General features: G+C 47.0%; 1 protein-coding gene across 1 annotated transcript; it reads left to right on the top strand.

The window, feature by feature from the left end:
- The first annotated feature begins 767 nt into the window (after nt 1–767).
- On the top strand, nt 768–16,509 carry LOC149277922 (choline transporter-like protein 2). Its single transcript, XM_089502543.1, has 22 exons — nt 768–801; nt 5,211–5,259; nt 5,962–6,035; nt 6,488–6,572; nt 6,656–6,740; nt 7,176–7,292; nt 7,732–7,792; nt 8,052–8,178; nt 8,471–8,554; nt 8,691–8,803; nt 8,892–9,023; nt 9,121–9,220; nt 9,717–9,809; nt 10,359–10,443; nt 10,921–11,183; nt 11,276–11,370; nt 11,999–12,102; nt 12,487–12,560; nt 12,669–12,739; nt 12,830–12,918; nt 14,553–14,637; nt 16,406–16,509. Exons 1-22 carry the CDS (start codon nt 768–770, stop codon nt 16,507–16,509), a joined length of 2,124 nt encoding a protein of 707 aa, XP_089358669.1.
- Nucleotides 16,510–17,417: the final 908 nt, after the last annotated feature.

Here is a 17,417-nt window from a genome sequence, read left to right as displayed (position 1 = left end):
GGGTATTCAAAATCCTCCCCTGCATGTGCAAGGGGGGCATCACAAGCTGGAGCGGGAAATCTCCGATAACCGGCCGTAGACCAAGGCTTAGATGTGATGTAAGAAAGTGTTTCTTCACTAAGATGGTGATAGATACGTGGAATAGCCTTCCAGTAGAGGTGGTAAAGGTTAACGCTGTAAGCTATTTGCATAAGACTGTGTTGAATAGAACACAATGCCAAAGTAAGGTTTGATTTCTTACAGCCGGTTAAAAACCGGGCGGATAGACGGGCCGGGCGGTGATTATCTGCCATTATATTCTAGGGACTGAAGGGCCACCCCGTGGTTTGTGATCAGAGGAGCTGTCAGGGAATCTCTTCTAATATCCCACGACAGCTGCACCGTCCACATATACACGTCCCCTCTGCACTTTCCACTGCCCCCTCTGCCAGTCCCATCCCACTCGCACATTCTCACTTTTTCCTCCCCACATGTCTCCAATATTCTCTACCTCTCGTACATGCTTCCCACCCTCCCTATTTATGAGACTCTGTTGTTCACTTTTGTAAAGCTGACACCAGTTAAACCAGTTTGGAGGAGGCTGGGGAGGAGTAATTGGGTGTTTGGTACCAGCTGACTAGGGTGGGGGCAGAGAGAGGAGGGGGAAAGAAGGGAGGAGAGACTGGGGAGAAAGAGGGGATTGAGAGGAGGGGGATGAGAAGCTCGGAGGGGGTGTGTGGAGCGAGTTAAAGTAAGGTGGAGAGAAGCGGATTACAGCGAGCGGCAGCATGGGGGACGACGAGAATTATTATGGAAAGCACGGTAAGTGCCATGCGGGCGAGGGGCAGTGATGTAAACAATGATTCAGCGAGCGAGGACTCACAAGTCTCCTTACGAGAAGATGCCAATCAGGAAAAACTGAGTTACTTTTAATCCTCGGTCAGGGGGTCACTGTACATTTGGTATACACCTAGCAGCGTGTGAGCCAGTCCTGATAATCTGCGGAGAGGGGGTTGCTATACACTAGGTATATACCTTGTGGTGTGTGAGCCAGTCCTGCTAGCTGTTGGGTCAGGGGGTCGCTATACATTAGGTATATACGTAGCAGCGTGTGAGCCAGTCCTGATACTCCTGGTCAGGGGGTCGCTATACACTAGGTATATACCTTGTGGCATGTGAGCCAGTCCTGATACTCCCGGTCAGGGGGTCGCTATACATTAGGTATATACCTCGTGGCGTGTGAGCCAGTCCTGATAGCCGTTGGGTCAGGGGGTCACTATACACTAGGTATATACCTCGTGGCGTGTGAGCCAGTCCTGATAGCCGTTGGGTCAGATATGAACTCGTCTGGAAAGGCTGATCCAGCAAACTGCGAAGAAACTCGATGACGTTGATGTTTATTCTTATGGTGCGGCTTTTCACGCATACTGCGATCAGGAAGCAGAGCCTCCTAAACCCACCACTCCTGCCAGGAACTTGGCCTGTGAGCTTACAATCTACACAGAGTCCTCGGCTCCTGCATGTGTGATCTTATCGTCATTATGTATACGGTAGCCATGTGGTATATATGACTTGTACAGCGCCGCAGAATATGTTGGTGCTTAATAAATGATAAAAGGTGAAATGCGCGGCTGGTGTTCGGGGGCCGCAGGTTCCAGGGTGTGCGGAGTGCAGCTGCAGTATATGTCGCATTATAGGCTCCGTGTGTTTTTATATACATCGGTAAGTGTTGCGTTATTTGTTGCCGTGCTCTCTCTGTGCTGCCGGTTCTCGGCACGCATTTAGAACGGGCTTTCCTGCCTCTGACTGGCTGTTTCATGCCGAGAGTGCGCTGCAGCTTCTCCTAAAGGCTAAGCCCTCAAGACTTTATTTTATTTTAAAGACTTTTATATTAAAGTGGTGGGGCTATATGGGGCACTATATGGCCAGAGGGCCAAGCGCCTGCCTCACATAGTTTGGCTAGGACTGGTGGCTCTGTAGGCAGACCGTATGTTTTCTATAGGGGACTGATTGTGGAAACCTATAGATCTCCACCCTTGAGTATTTTCTAACCATTTCTCAACCATTTGTTGCCAAAACACAGCGTGATCAGCGAGTACTCAGACTTTTACCTAACCGGGTTTTCTAGAATGTACCAAGTCCTAGAAATCTGCCGCATCAAGAGGGGGGAAAAAATCCTTAAAAAAGAGAGCGTGGGGACGGAGCGGCTGACATCTTCATCCTGCGAACACCTGAAGAATTTGCTTTACAAATTGTATAAAGTTTAAGGTTAGGAATGAGACCAGGTCTTAATAATGAATTATTCCTAGTACGGGTGTGTGAATGTGAGGGCTGATGTTACATTCAGCAGAGACGGATGGATGACGCCTATAAGGGATGATAAACCCTCTTAGGCCCAGCGTAGGGCATCGCTGCCTCTGCCCGGTCGGGCCATATCCCGGCACTCCATGTTATAAAGATGTAATGCAGTCAATGGTGGGGTGGGGGGGGGCATTATCACCCAAGAGGGCTGCCACCTGGACCTTCTACCCTAGGCCTAGTCTCTTCATTGTGTCTTCTTGAAATATTTGTCTTCAAACACAGAGAGACTGTGAAGTTGCGTCTAAAGCGTGAAACTCTGGAATGTTGACTTCAAAGTCAGGTCCAAGTTGCGTCAGAGAGCGTTTCTCACGCCAACGATGCGGAGTGTCCCGAGGCTCGAGAACGCTGCGGCTGGGGTTCTATGTTCCGCTGTCACTCCTTCTCTTTATGTAGATTCCCGTCCTGTACCTTCTGTAAGGGTGTTTAGTGTTTAGGAAGCTTGGGTGGCATTATCGAGGAAGAAGAGTCCTTATGGCATAGGTGGAAGGAGCCCCCCCCCCGCATACTTAACCCGAAAAGTACACAAACCTCCCGGTTCCGCGACCCAAGATAATTCAGGTTTGACCCGGCTTGTCCTGACCCTGCCTGTTGTTTTTATGATTTGGTTCTGACCCAACTAGCCTTTTTTTCCCGGTGATTTGGTTTCCTGGAATTCCCGAGGGCTCCGTCTTCTCGCCCGCAGTATGTCCGCTGGGCGACCCGCGTAACGACGGGAAAATCGGTTATATTTTTGGTGTTTTGTATAAATCCGCGTGGATCGTAACTAGGAAACTGAACACATCTCTCGCGTGGGAGATGGCTGTGAGTTGGGCAAAGGGGCCAGTGCATATGGGGGCTTCTGCAGACCCCCCAAGGGAGACGCCACGTAAAGCTATAGGGACCTCTCGGCTGTTATAGGCGTTAAAGGGTTGTGGCTCCAGTGACTCGCATGCGCGGGAGGTGGCACGTTTCTTTAGCGGGATTTGTTTTTATAGAATTTCATGTAAATATTAGAATACCGGGCCAGATTTAGTTACCGATGTGTTCGAGGCGACACCGGGGAGGACAGAGACGGCTGGAAGCTACTCACGTCATCGAGAACTGTTGGTGTTTGTGTCACGCACAGGGGGTAATTATGGACCTAGACATCCCGCTTTCTGTGTATCGCTAATCTAGCCTGGATTCAGGGTGAAAGTTTGATTTAATTTATACAGGATTACTTTCACTCTTTATGTCTCGTGTTATTTAAAGCCAAAGTCTGACACCCTGCGGTGGGAGGGACAGACTCCGTGCCCCATAGCCCCCTCCTGTCTGTGTCACCTTCGGTGGGAGGGACAGACTCCGTGCCCCATAGCCCCCTCCTGTCTGTGTCACCCTGCGGTGGGAGGGACAGACTCCGTGCCCCATAGCCCCCTCCTGTCTGTGTCACCTTCGGTGGGAGGGACAGACTCCGTGCCCCATAGCCCCCTCCTGTCTGTGTCACCCTGCGGGGGGAGGGACAGACTCCGTGCCCCATAGCCCCCTCCTGTCTGTGTCACCCTGCGGTGGGAGGGACAGACTCTGTGCCCCATAGCCCCCTCCCGTCTGTGTCACCCTGCGGTGGGAGGTGGGTATTGGGGCAGTTACTGTGCAGGGTTTCTTACTATATTGTTGTGTATTTTATTATCGCTAAGCTCTGCAGGCCTGTGTGTTTTGCGTGACGTTTATACCTTGCTGGGTGTCTGAAACCTCCTCGCGCTGACATCGGCCACCTAGACGGTTTCACACGCAGGATGTGGCGGCTGCTGCATGTGTGTACTGAGTATCTATACACGGAAATGTCGGTACATGTACAGATTCCCATTCAACATCATGCAATGTAGCCCAGAGGGCAGATTTTGCATCGTTGCGCCTTATTTAAAGGGTCCCTTTAACCCTTAGAATGCCAGGCACGGATGATAAATAATACCAATAAATTGATACTCTCCCGATCTAGTATATAATGCAGCACCCTCCACATCTTCAAATACATGTGGGAAAATGAAATAACAATAGTACAAAAATTGGCCCAGCCTCGCGCTGGGAATTATGTGGCCCAGCACTCAGAAGGTTAAACCACGTAAGTGAATGTGTATATTTAAACATGAGTTAGTTTAGAGATCTCACCTTCTCCAGCCCTCCCTTAAAAATAAATAATGTTAATGCCCAAGCAGTGTTTTGTGGATACGCGCTGGGCGTATTCGGCGTTCGTGTTCTCGTATGAATGTGTTTGTGTGGATAGTGTTGCAGGATGCCTGTGTGTTTGTACTGTAATGTCCATGTATTGTAATGTAGAGAGTTATAAGTCTAGGGAACGGTTATGATACCCTTGAGGTGGCCTGAACAGGTTTGTCTTTAGCGGCGATCGTTGCCCCAGGTATGGGCTTGTCATAACGTAGAGTAGGGTAGCCATGGACCCTGAACTCTGTATCGGGTGGAAATTTCTCTAAATAAAAAAAAAATATTGGCAGCATAAAATCGTAATTTTTCTTTTAGCATACCCCACCTGTATAGATACTGTATTGGTGTACGTTTGGGGTTTATCTGTCCAGTTTGGAATGTTTGCCGGGTATCGCAGGGTTCTAGAGCCCTAAAAGTCAGTTATTTGTATAGAAATGGCAAAGATCAGCATAAAGTCTTGTAAAGCCACGCCGCAGAAACATGTCCCCCGTGGGCCGTTTGAAATGTTGACCGGGGATCAGTGCCGGTGCGCATTGCGCGGGCCGACACCGGAAATGGCAGTCAGACACAGGCAGGTGATTCCGTTAACATGTAAGCGGATTACAGACATGTAATTAACGAGTGTATATATGTGCGTGTGTGCACGCAAGTGTTGACGAGACCGGTGTGTAATGTTACGTTTGTCGTTTCAGGTGAACCGCAAAAGTATGATCCAAATTTCAAGGGCCCGATACAAAACCGGTAAGTCTCTTTGGAACGACTAACAAGAAACCTGTTAAAAAAAACGTCTCTGTAATGTGTTTTACGAAACTAACACAACATAGCAATGTGAGCGTTATGGGGGGGGGGGAATAAGTAGGGGGATGCCTGAGTATCACGAACGCAGTAGGCCTTATTCACTAAAGTGTGAGTTACAAGTGACGTGAAAACTTCTGACCATGATGTGACGCACAAATTATTAATGTTTGCTTATTTTTGTTTTAATGTATTTCATATTCTTACTTGCATGTGAAATGAACATTTTTTTTTTTCTTCAAATGAATTTAACGTAGGAATAAGTGTCACATTTTGGTAGGTGGTAGGTAACAAAAAACAGTTGTCATGGTATAAATTTTTTATTTTTTTTTACATTTTAAAAATAAATAAATCACAGCGGTTGTTTATTTCATTCTCCCTGCAGATTCTAAAAATATAACGGATGAGCGCGTGCCGGTTTATGTAAGCGCTTGCAGAAAACAGGAAATACGGCTGCTGTGAAGCGTATAAAAGGAAACTATCTTTTAAAAAAAAAATAATAATAATAATAATTTTTTATAATTACTCATATTTGACCCCCAAAAAAGTGCACGTCATCAAATAGCTATTTTTTGATGGATTCTCTAAACCGCTAAAGTAAAGGCAAACTGATTATATTCTTTTTTTCGCCCCCGTTATTTTTTGTAGGAGCTGTACGGATATTCTGTGCTGTATTATTATAGTCCTCGCCATTATAGCCTATGTGGCTGTAGGGATTGTGGGTAAGTGTTTTTACTAAATAAAACCATTTCTCGAGGCCTCTGTTAACCCCGTGTGTGGTTGAGAAGCCGCCGCTGTACATTTCTCACACCCCGCGGTGTTTTCGCGAGAGGAAGTAGAAATTAGTTTCACGTCCGCCGCGCGGCTTTGCGAACTCGCGTGACTTCTCCGTTAGATCGGCCGTACCGTGCCTAGGGGAAATATGGAGTGTTTATTACCGCTTATGGCTGTGTTAGTAGCCAACTTGGGCATGCATTTGCCACGTTAGAGGGAAGGTTAAGTTGGCATAAAAAGAGGTCACTATATACCCCTGTATTGGTTCTTTAATTGACAAGCGGTCATCGGCCGGTAGCTTAAATCCAGAATAATTCCGTATTAATTCGTATGATTGGTAGCCAAACCCCAGTTTACCCGTGATTCTGACCGGTTGCCAATCCTTGTTTGCTCCTCGCAGCCTGGACCTATGGAGATCCGCGCAAGGTGATCTACCCAACGGATAGCCGGGGGCAATTCTGCGGCCAAGCTGGGACCCCTTATGAGTGAGTGACCCCCACCGTGGACGGGGATGGATATTCTCTCTCTTACTGTCGTTTAACCCTTCGACCTCTCCTCGATCTTTCAGGAAGAAGCCTTTCTTATTCTATTTTAACATCATGAAGTGTGCCAGCCCGCTCGTCCTGCTTGAATTCCAGTGTCCGACCACACAGGTAAACGCGTTTCGCTCCCGCTGTTACAATGTGCCGCGGCCGTCTCTTCCATCGGTAGCTTCCTCAGACCTAACCGACCGTCCCTGTGAGCTTACTTGGATCCTTACCGATAAAGAGATGGAGATCTGGAAAATAAATCTGGCACCGCTAGTCCATGCCAAAATCTAATTGACAGCTCTTGAGGTCAGACTTTGTTCTGCATACGTAGCGGATGGACTCCCAGCTACAGACAGATCTCGGTTAGGGGATATTAGGTGTCTGTACATGTGACGCCATGCTTCGGCTGCTGTGGACTACAACTCTCAGCATGCTTGGCTGCATTTCAGCTTATTAGCATGAACCTGGAGTTAGTTTCTTAATTTTTGCACCAAAGTGAGTAACCTTGTCGTGTATTCAGGACGGCGCTGTGACCCGGTGTGTTATTTGCTCTTCCAGATCTGCGTGGAGAAATGTCCAGATAGATTCCTCACGTACTTATCAGTCGCCACCACTCAGCAAAACTTCGATTATTACAGACAGTTCTGCAGGGAGGGATTCAACAACTTCGCTAAGGTAAAGACCACATTATGTTCATTAATGATATTTAGATAATTATTATACAGCGCGGGGGGGTTCATTATCAGTGTATAGATACTCGGTATTATTATACAGCGCGGGGGGGTTCATTATCAGTGTATAGATACTCGGTATTATTATACAGCGCGGGGGGGTTCATTATCAGTGTATAGATACTCGGTATCATTATACAGCGCGGGGCGTTCATTATCAGTGTATAGATACTCGGTATTATTATACAGCGCGGGGTGTTCATTATCGGTGTATAGATACTCGGTATTATTATATAGCGCGGGGCGTTCATTATGCCCTGGTTCTGGATAGATAAATGTATTTGGGCCGGTGGTTTAGCCGCACGGCTCTTCCTTCCGGCTCGTTCATTATGGTGGATGTGATGCACCGGTTAGTATTTATTATCCATCTCTCTCCTATGCAGAGCCCGGCTGAGGTGCTGAGAGATCGCGATTGTCCCGCTATGATTACCCCCAGCAAGCCGTGTGAGTATGGGGAGCCGTGGTCTTTCTGGAGTTTTTAAATTTTTTTATTATTTATTGTTTTATATAGCTCCATCATATTCCGTAGCGCTGTACAATGAGTAGACCGAACATAACATGTAGTATATACCATAACAATTAGTCTTACAGAAACAGACTAGGAAGGCCCTGTTCAAAGGAGCTTGCAATCTATTTTTTTCCTCTTATATAGCCTTGTAACTTATAATGTGGCTTACTTATTTCCCAAATTCTTGTCCTCCAGTCACGAGAAGATGTTTCCCGGCCATAAATTTAAAGAAAGGGGTCGTTATGGTTGGAAACGCGACTACATTCGACGACGGAACCACGAACAAACATCGCAATGTAACGGATCTTGTGGAGGGAGCCAAGTGAGTGACGCTCTTCTAGTGAACCAACACTTACTGGATCGTAGGTCTTCGTTTAGATTCAGGAGCCATATGCCTATCCCATAGATATTTACATTCCCACACTGTGTTAACCTCTACCCTTTCTCCTGGGAGGATGTTCCACTTATCTACTACACGTTCCTTGAACTTAGAACAGCTCTGCCCCAGAGACTCTCCGCCATGTTTAGCTTCCCCAACTTATGATACTGTTAGATTGTGGATGCACATTTAATGTTTATGGTTGAATTGGCTCCATTTTTTTTGTCCTGTACAGAAAAGCCAACGTGGTGTTAGAAGCTCGTCAGGTGGCCATGAAGGTGTTTGAGGACTACACCGTGTCGTGGTACTGGATAATCATGTAAGAGAGAGTACTTTGTGGCAGTAAAGCTGTCCTCGGCCAGCCAGAACCGGCGTGTCTCTGGTGAGGTGTACATCGGTGGACTGCGCTCGTGGGCCGGGGTGTGATTATTAACCCTATGTGTTCTTCTGTCCAGAGGTCTGCTGATCGCCATGGTGGTCAGTTTGATATTTGTGGTCTTGTTGAGGTTCCTGGCTGGCATTATGATCTGGGTGATGATTGTCCTGCTGATAGCGGTAATGGGCTACGGTGAGCATCCCGATTAAGGTGACGCCCAACCTCGCGGGTTGTACCCGCCGGGACTCCGATGTATAATAGTCCTCTTTGTCACCTCCAGGGATCTTTCACTGCTACATGGAATACGCTCAGCTGAAGGGACAGGCCGGGTCGGATGTCACGCTCACGGATATTGGGCTGCAGACGGACCTTCGCGTGTATCTGCACCTGCGCCAGACGTGGTTGGCGTTCAGTAAGTTGTATGAAATATGGGGGGTTTTATGATTGGCGCCAGTTATGCCTCCGTGTAATAATGTATAACACTCACAAGCTTCTTATTTCGCTACCAGTGATCATCCTCTGTATCGTGGAGGTCATCGTGATCCTTCTGCTTATCTTCCTGAGGAAGCGGATCCTGATAGCCATTGCGCTTATAAAGGAGGCCAGCAGGTGAGGAGAGCCTGGATACTAGGCCGTGATAATGTTCGAGGGCTGTCACTTCTTCCCGTTCTCCAACTGCGTTCACGGTTTCATCTCCCTATGTTTTGCTATGCGATGTGAAATGAGCCAGGATAAGTCCTTCGTAGCCAGGCTCAGACCGGCCATCAGGTGGCCACCTACTTACAGATACTGGCGGCCCGGTATCCAGATCGTCTTTTAATTCAGACCTCAAATCCGCGGCACCGTCACACAGCCGACTAAACCACTCGCCGTCACTCATGCCTTCTCTCAATGTTCCTCTACCCTTCTCCACTTCTTCTTTTGCCTTCTTACAGTATAAGAGCCCTAACCCCGGTGCAGTTCTGCGTGCAGCATTGGAGCTGGGCCTGTATAGTGCAGTCCTTCCTGATGAGTAGTGCAGCTGTGACTTGAAGAAGCTCTTCTCACCATTCGACTTTTCCATGACTGTCCATCTGTTGGTAACTTTTTCCTCCTCTCTCCTCAGGGCAGTAGGACATGTCATGTCCTCCATGGTGTTCCCTCTATTCACATTCCTGCTTGTGTGTCTCTGTATTGCCTACTGGGCCATCACTGCCGTGTATCCTTATTCCAGCCGGCTGCGGAACACCGAGAACTTCTCACCCTTCTACAACCATTAACTCATATACAACGCTTTGTTTCCCCCGCTGCTTCTCCTCCTCATATCTCCACACCCAGGTCCTCTCATACCAGCCGAATTCACTCTAAAACCCACCAGAAATCTCTCCACCTCCTAACAAACCCAAAGTGTCTGCCTCTTTTTGCCATCTGCTGACACCCAGTGATAGACCTCTGAGTAAACGTCCTTATATCTTATGAGGAAACCCTGTGCTTCAGCTTTCATCCTTTTGTACCGGTTGGTGCCACCTCCATGACATGTGGAAAGTCGCTCCTCAGATAGGGGCTTCCACTCGCGTAACATGCGTACTTTAAAGGCCAGCGTCGGCCCCAGGGCATGCGCAGTGTGTAACGCAGGTTTCTGAGTTGGCTACCTGGGAATATTGTCACCCACAACATCGCCCCTTAATGTGCGAACTCTACGGTCCTATGGGGTGTCGTAATGGTGGAAGACTCCTCTAGTTACTATTCCTTAATGATGCCGCTTCAGCTTTCTGTCCACTTCCAACCAAGCCGTCTATAAAGTGTTTAATGAGTCCCAATGTGAGTATGCTGGCGCTACCTGCGACCCGGAGGTGAGTACCCGAACATCTGTATTTATGATCACTTACAACATATATGCATCAAAAGGACACCATAAAGAAAGTATTTCCATACATTACATGAAACCTTAACCTATACTAACTTTGTATGGACAAGGAGCGAGCTTGTAAGTCCCCAACTGTTCCCTCTGCCCAATGAACCCTTTGGGTAGCCGTTCTCCTCTGAGCTTTCATAGTAATTTACTTTCAAACCAACTCGCCCAAACTTTTTGGCCAAGTATTAGTTGTAAGTTCTAAATAATGGGACGTTTCCGCTAAGACCCATTGTTTTTTGCGTATGCCCTATACATGGAGAAGTTTTTAGGAATAGGAATAGTTGTTAGGGTTCTCACAGTTACAAATAAAGCCTATGTTAATTAATACCTTTTTCGGTGCCATGTTTTTTTTTTATATCTAGTATTGTTTTTGGAACATTTTTCTTCTCGGTAAAAACCATTTCTCCCCCCCCAGACCTTCAACTCTACCAATATCACCCAAGCGTGCCGTGATGCCCGGTGCCAGTTTGCATTCTACGGCGGGGAGACCTATTACCACAAGTACCTTATAGGGTTTCAGATCTACAACGCCTTCATGTTCCTGTGGCTGGCCAACTTTGTTATCGCGTTGGGGCAGGTGACTCTGGCTGGGGCGTTTGCTTCCTATTATTGGGCCTTCAAGAAGCCAGATGACATGCCAGCCTTCCCCATCTTCTCATCCCTGGGCCGGGCGCTGAGGTGAGCTCCTTGACTGATCTCGTGCGTGTGGTGTCGATGCCGAAAAATAAAGGCGATCGGTTCATGCTGTTTTCTGTTGGCGCATGTTGCAGGTATCACACGGGTTCTCTGGCATTTGGATCTCTCATTCTTGCCATCGTGCAATTAATCCGAATTATGTTGGAGTATCTGGATCATAAACTCAAAGGTAAGACCGCTACACCTCCTGATCAAAATGCACACGCGTTTTATGATGCCTGAGCAGGAGAACATGTTATATATATATATATATGTCATATACTATTCTTTAATTCACATATGAGTACAAACTAAGGTCCGGGTTCTAGAGTATGAAGGATCTATGCTGCGTGAAGTTTGTTCAGGAGGGGGCTATGGGGCATGGCGTCTGTCCCTCCCACCGCAGGGTGACAGACAGGAGGGGGCTATGGAGCATGGCGTCTGTCCCTCCCACCGCAGGGTGACACAGACAGGAGGGGGCTATGGAGCATGGCGTCTGTCCCTCCCACCGCAGGGTGACAGACAGGAGGGGGCTATGGAGCACGGCGTCTGTCCCTCCCACCGCAGGGTGACACAGACAGGAGGGGGCTATGGGGCACGGAGTCTGCCCCTCCCACCGCAGGGTGACACAGACAGGAGGGAGCTATGGGGCACGGAGTCTGCCCCTCCCCCACCAGGGTGACACAGACAGGAGGGGGCTATGGGGCACGGAGTCTGTCCCTCCCACCGCAGGGTGACAGACAGGAGGGGGCTATGGGGCAGGAGAAATTAACATTGTTAAATTCATATTTCTCTCGTCATATTTTTCCTCCCCCCAGGATCAGAGAATAAAGCCGCGCGGTTCTTCTTGTGCTGTTTGAAATGCTGCTTCTGGTGCTTGGAGAAGTTTATAAAGTTTCTCAATCGGAATGCGTATATTATGGTGAGAGCCACTATGACGAATATATAGGCACTCTAGATACAAACAGTATACTAGGCACTCACCCCAACACGATATAATAAATGTACAAAACAGCTATATTAACTTACTTTATTCACACAAAGATGCTGGTTTTGTGATGGAGACAGGCCCCCTGCTCCTTTTTAATGTGTTCATGTGCAATAATAATAATAATAATAATAATATACTATATAAAAGCATACAACAAATTCACAATTGTGTTGGCAAAGTGTTACAGCTGCCTAGTGGTGAAGCTTAAAAACATAAGGGGCACACAGTTAAGCCGTATAAAGAAGCTCGCTATGGCTTGATGTTTTGGGATGTATCGGGGTGATACCGTAGTTAATACCCCCGTGTCGTTGACAGATAGCGATATACGGCACCAATTTCTGCACGTCCGCTCGGAATGCCTTTTTCCTGCTCATGAGGAACATTATTCGGTGAGTGGTGGCATCACGGCTATGACCTCATATAATCGTATCCACATCACGAAGGTGCTGAAACGTACAAACTGCCATCAACCTCCTGCGTGTCTCTTCTCTCTGCAGTGTTGCCGTCCTAGATAAAGTCACAGACTTCTTGCTTTTCCTAGGAAAACTTCTGGTCGTAGGCTGTGTGGGTACGTATACGTTGGCAGGACTTATCATCAAAAGTCTGTTTCACTGTTCCATTATTATTTTAATTTTTATTTCTTTTTTCCTCCCCACAGGCATCCTCGCTTTCTTCTTCTTTACCCACCGGATCCGTATTGTACAGGACACGGCTCCTGCCCTCAACTACTACTGGGTCCCCATCCTGGTGAGAATATTTTTATATTATGTTTTATTTAGATTTAAATGTCAGCCTGCTGACAGCTCAAAGAGTTTTCTGAAATGTTAATGTTTCTGTAGAATAAACCAGAGAGAAGGTAAAGCTTTAGATTTAATTTTCTTTTCATTTTACTCTTATGTGACTTTTTAAATAGTTATATACCGTATTTGCTCGATTATAAGACGAGGTTTTTTTCAGAGCAAATGCTCTGAAAAATACCCCTCGTCTTATAATCGGGGTCGTCTTATTATTATTATTATTATTATTATCTTTTATTTATATAGCGCCAACAGTTTACGCAGCGCTTAATACAATACATAAATTCAAGGTATATGACAAGACAAGAATTGACAGACTAAGACAAACCGATACATTTGGTGGAGAGAGCCCTGCTCGCAAGCTTACAATCTAGAGACTTATAATCAGACCTCAAATATGAGACGACTAAGATCCAGATCCCCCGCAGCTGCAGGGGACCTGGATCCTCCTGCAGTTGTCTACGATTCGCGTAGACAACTTCCGCTGCAGCAGGAAGGAGGTGTGGCTAGCAGCGGGGGTTGTCTGCGTCCATCGCGCAGACCTTCCCTGGCTGTCAGAGATCAGACAGCCAGGGAAGGTCTGCGCGATGGACGCAGACAACCCCCGCTGCTAGCCATGCCTCCTTCCAGCTGCTGCGTAAGTGCGTGGGATCTACACGCTGCCCCGGCTACATGACAGGGAAGGCAGAAGCACCGGTAAGTTGCGGGGGGGGGGGGGCGGGCGGGTTGAGTGTTAAATGGGGGGCATAAGGCATTTCTGGAGGCAGAGTGCTCAGTGAAATGCCTTTTAACCCCCTTAATGCCACTCTGCCTCCAGAAATGCCTTTTTAACCCTCTATACGCCCCTCTGCCTCCTGAATGCCTTAAACCTCCCTATATGCCACTCTTCCCCATAATACGACTTTTAACCCTCTAAATGCCAGAGTGGCATATAGGGGCATAAGGCATTTCTGGAGGCAGAGTGGCACATAGGGGGTCAAAAGGCATATCATGGGGCACAGTGGCAGATAGGGTTAAAAGGCATATCATGGGGCACAGTGGCAGATAGGGGGTAAAAGGCATATCATGGGGCACAGTGGCAGATAGGGGGTAAAAGGCATATCATGGGGCACAGTGGCAGATAGGGGGTAAAAGGCATATCATGGGGCACAGTGGCAGATAGGGGGTAAAAGGCATATCATGGGGCACAGTGGCAGATAGGGGGTAAAAGGCATATCATGGGGCACAGTGGCAGATAGGGGGTAAAAGGCATATCATGGGGCAGATGTGCATAACTGGGGGGCAGGTTGGAAAATAGAAGGAAATAAAACCAAAATATTTTTCTCAATCATATCTTTTATAAAAAAAAAAAATTGTTTAGATGAATTAACATTTACTGGTAAAACTTTTTTCCTATAGGGTCGTCTTATATTCAGGCTTTTTCTTTTTTTTTTTTTTTTTTTCTAAATTAATATTCAGATTTGGGGGTCGTCTTATAATCGAGCAACTACGTTATATTATACCCATTAAGGTGCGTTGCCACAGGACTTCGCCCTTCTATGTAATATAAATATGAGATTTAAATGTGTCCTGCTTTGTCTGCAGACCGTCATTATCGGATCATACCTGATCGCGCATGGATTTTTCAGCGTGTACGGGATGTGTGTGGACACGCTCTTCTTGTGCTTCTGTAAGTATTTCTAAGATAAAATAAAAATCGGCGATCCTGGTGAGGGTGGGATGATAACTTGGTTTTGTGGCCTGGAAAGCTTGCGGATTAACCTTTCTGTTTCGGACTGTTTTAATACGGTGATGGCCTCTCCTTTACTAATCTTATTTTTTCCTTTTCCATTTCTCCTTCATCCCAACCCCAATCCCGGAAACTCCTTGTCTGTCTTTTCAATGTCTGGAACGCTGTTCCCTTCTTTCTGTCCTTATCTTTTACACCTGTCGTGTGCTTTCTGCTCCATCTCTCTTCTCTCTCTGTCTGTCTGCCTCTCACTCCCACACTCTCACTCTCTCTCTCTCACTCTCTCTCTCTCTCTCTCTCTCTCTCTCTCTCTCTCTCTCTCTCTCTCTCTCTCTCTCTCTCTCTCTCTCTCTCTCTCTCTCTCTCTCTCTCTCTCTCTCGCTCTCTCGCTCTCTCGCGCGCTCTCTCTCTCTCGCGCGCTCGCTCTCTCTCGCGCGCTCGCTCTCGCGCTCGCTCGCTCTCTCGCGCTCGCTCTCTCTCGCGCGCTCGCTCTCTCTCTCGCGCTCGCTCTCTCTCTCGCGCTCGCTCTCTCTCTCGCGCTCGCTCTCTCTCTCGCGCTCGCTCTCTCTCTCGCGCTCTCTCTCTCTCTCTCGCGCTCGCGCTCGCTCTCTCTCTCTCTCTCGCGCTCGCGCTCGCTCTCTCTCTCTCTCTCGCGCTCGCGCTCGCTCTCTCTCTCTCTCTCTGCCTCGCGCTCGCTCTCTCTCTCTCTCTCTGCCTCGCGCTCGCTCTCTCTCTCTCTCTCTGCCTCGCGCTCGCTCTCTCTCTCTCTCTCTGCCTCGCGCTCGCTCTCTCTCTCTCTCTCTGCCTCGCGCTCGCTCTCTCTCTCTCTCTCTGCCTCGCGCTCGCTCTCTCTCTCTCTCTCTGCCTCGCGCTCGCTCTCTCTCTCTCTCTGCCTCGCGCTCGCTCTCTCTCTCCCTGTGTCTGCCTCGCGCTCGCTCTCTCTCTCCCTGTGTCTGCCTCGCGCTCGCTCTGTCTGCCTGCCTCCATTCCGTCTTTTCTCTCTGCGTCCTCCTTTTCTGGTCTCCCTCCCCTTTCTACTACACACGCTTTTCATCATCTCTTTTGCTTGCCTACTCCTCCCTTTTACCTTATCTGCCCCTTTTCAATGCACGTCCTTGGGGGTCCTGATGATCAACCAGGTGAAGATTTGGAGAGGAATGATGGTTCCTTGGAACGGCCATATTATATGTCGCCTGAACTCAGCCAGATCTTCCTCAAAAAAGGCGCAGAGTCCTTAAAATCCAGCGAGAGCCAGACCTGATAAAGGCGCAGTGGGTTTGGGCAGCAGCACACCCTTTGCTGTCGCGACTTAAGGAACCGTATATATATAACGCTCTCCCCAAATGACTGATCCCTTCTCTATACCTCTGTAAATGGAGAAAAGCAGTATGTGTGGGAAATACAGACTCTAAATGTGGCCACCTGGCCTCATAATTCAGAGGCGAACACTAAGGGGTGTCTCCTACACTGAACTAGAGTTCTTCACGGACCCTTTTCATGCTTATATATCTAAAAACATTGTCTATGTAACCTGCCAACACCTAGTGCCTTGTTTTTAACTACTGCATGACCTGTTCCTAAACATACAACTGACTTTGTGTCCCTCTATCCCCCGTTTTCTTATCTCTCACGCTGTATTCTGAATCTGCCATCCCACCCTGCCAACTCCCACATCCTTCCTCTCCCGCCGCCCCTCTATCTTGTACAGTGGAAGATTTGGAAAGGAATGACGGATCGACGGAGAGACCGTACTTCATGTCCCCGAATCTCCAGAAACTCCTCAAGAAAAAGAATACAAAACAAGCTGAATAATAAGCCTAGTGCTATCCAATGTGGCCGCCCATCACTACAGAGGAGGAGGACTGACAGTCCTGCGTATGGTTTCCTGCGTTCTGAGTGTATTATAGGTTTATGGACTTATATATGTTTGTTTAATGTACTTAGATTACAAAAGTGCTTTTATACATGTACAATGCTTATAAATGTGTGTACATATGCCTCATGTATAGTAACAATGCTTTACATGTATGCGAAGTGTACATTATTTAAGTGTTTGAGATGCTGTACACAAAAAATGCATACATTAGACCCCCCTTTTTTATATAAACTTTTTTTTTTTAGGGGGGGTCATCTAATAGGCCTGGGCACTAAACGTATTTATGACTATGCTTTTGAGCCTTTAACTGGATTAGCTGCCTTTTTAAAAAAAAAAAATTCTATGATTTATAATTATTTTTGCATTGTTTATTTTGTTTTTATATTTGCATGTACACCTGTTTCGTATGTGTATATAAGCATAACGCGGTCTGAAGGTTTATAGAAACACCAAATTTATAAGAGAGCTACTATAAATTTGACTAGACTTGTCCCCGAGCTATGTACTGAAGTGATCGTAAATAATAAACCATCTTTTTTTTTTTTTTGTATCTCTATATGAATGTTTATCAATATACATTTTATTACCACTAAAATCACAAATCCTAAATTTTATAGTTATATACACTAAATGAACCTATATAAATGGTCTTAATAATGATTAAAATGCTGGCTGTGCCTTTAGCTGCCATCAATGCCAGTTTTCCTGAGATTGGTGCAGATATTTCCAAAAAATTACACTGATTGTCACAGAAAAAGAACAAGCTATGTAATGCTACCTGAAACATTTCGTGTTTCAACTCCTGGTTTTCTTTTATGACTTTCTCCTCTACTTAAGTCGTGTG

This window comes from Sceloporus occidentalis, unplaced genomic scaffold (genome assembly GCF_023333645.1).
Source record: "Sceloporus occidentalis isolate IW3139 unplaced genomic scaffold, rSceOcc1.0.p SCAF_205, whole genome shotgun sequence".
NCBI classification, from domain to species: Eukaryota; Metazoa; Chordata; class Lepidosauria; order Squamata; family Phrynosomatidae; genus Sceloporus; species Sceloporus occidentalis.
The sequence above is the reverse complement of the archived record's forward strand: the minus strand, read 5'-3'. Positions and strand labels throughout refer to the sequence as shown.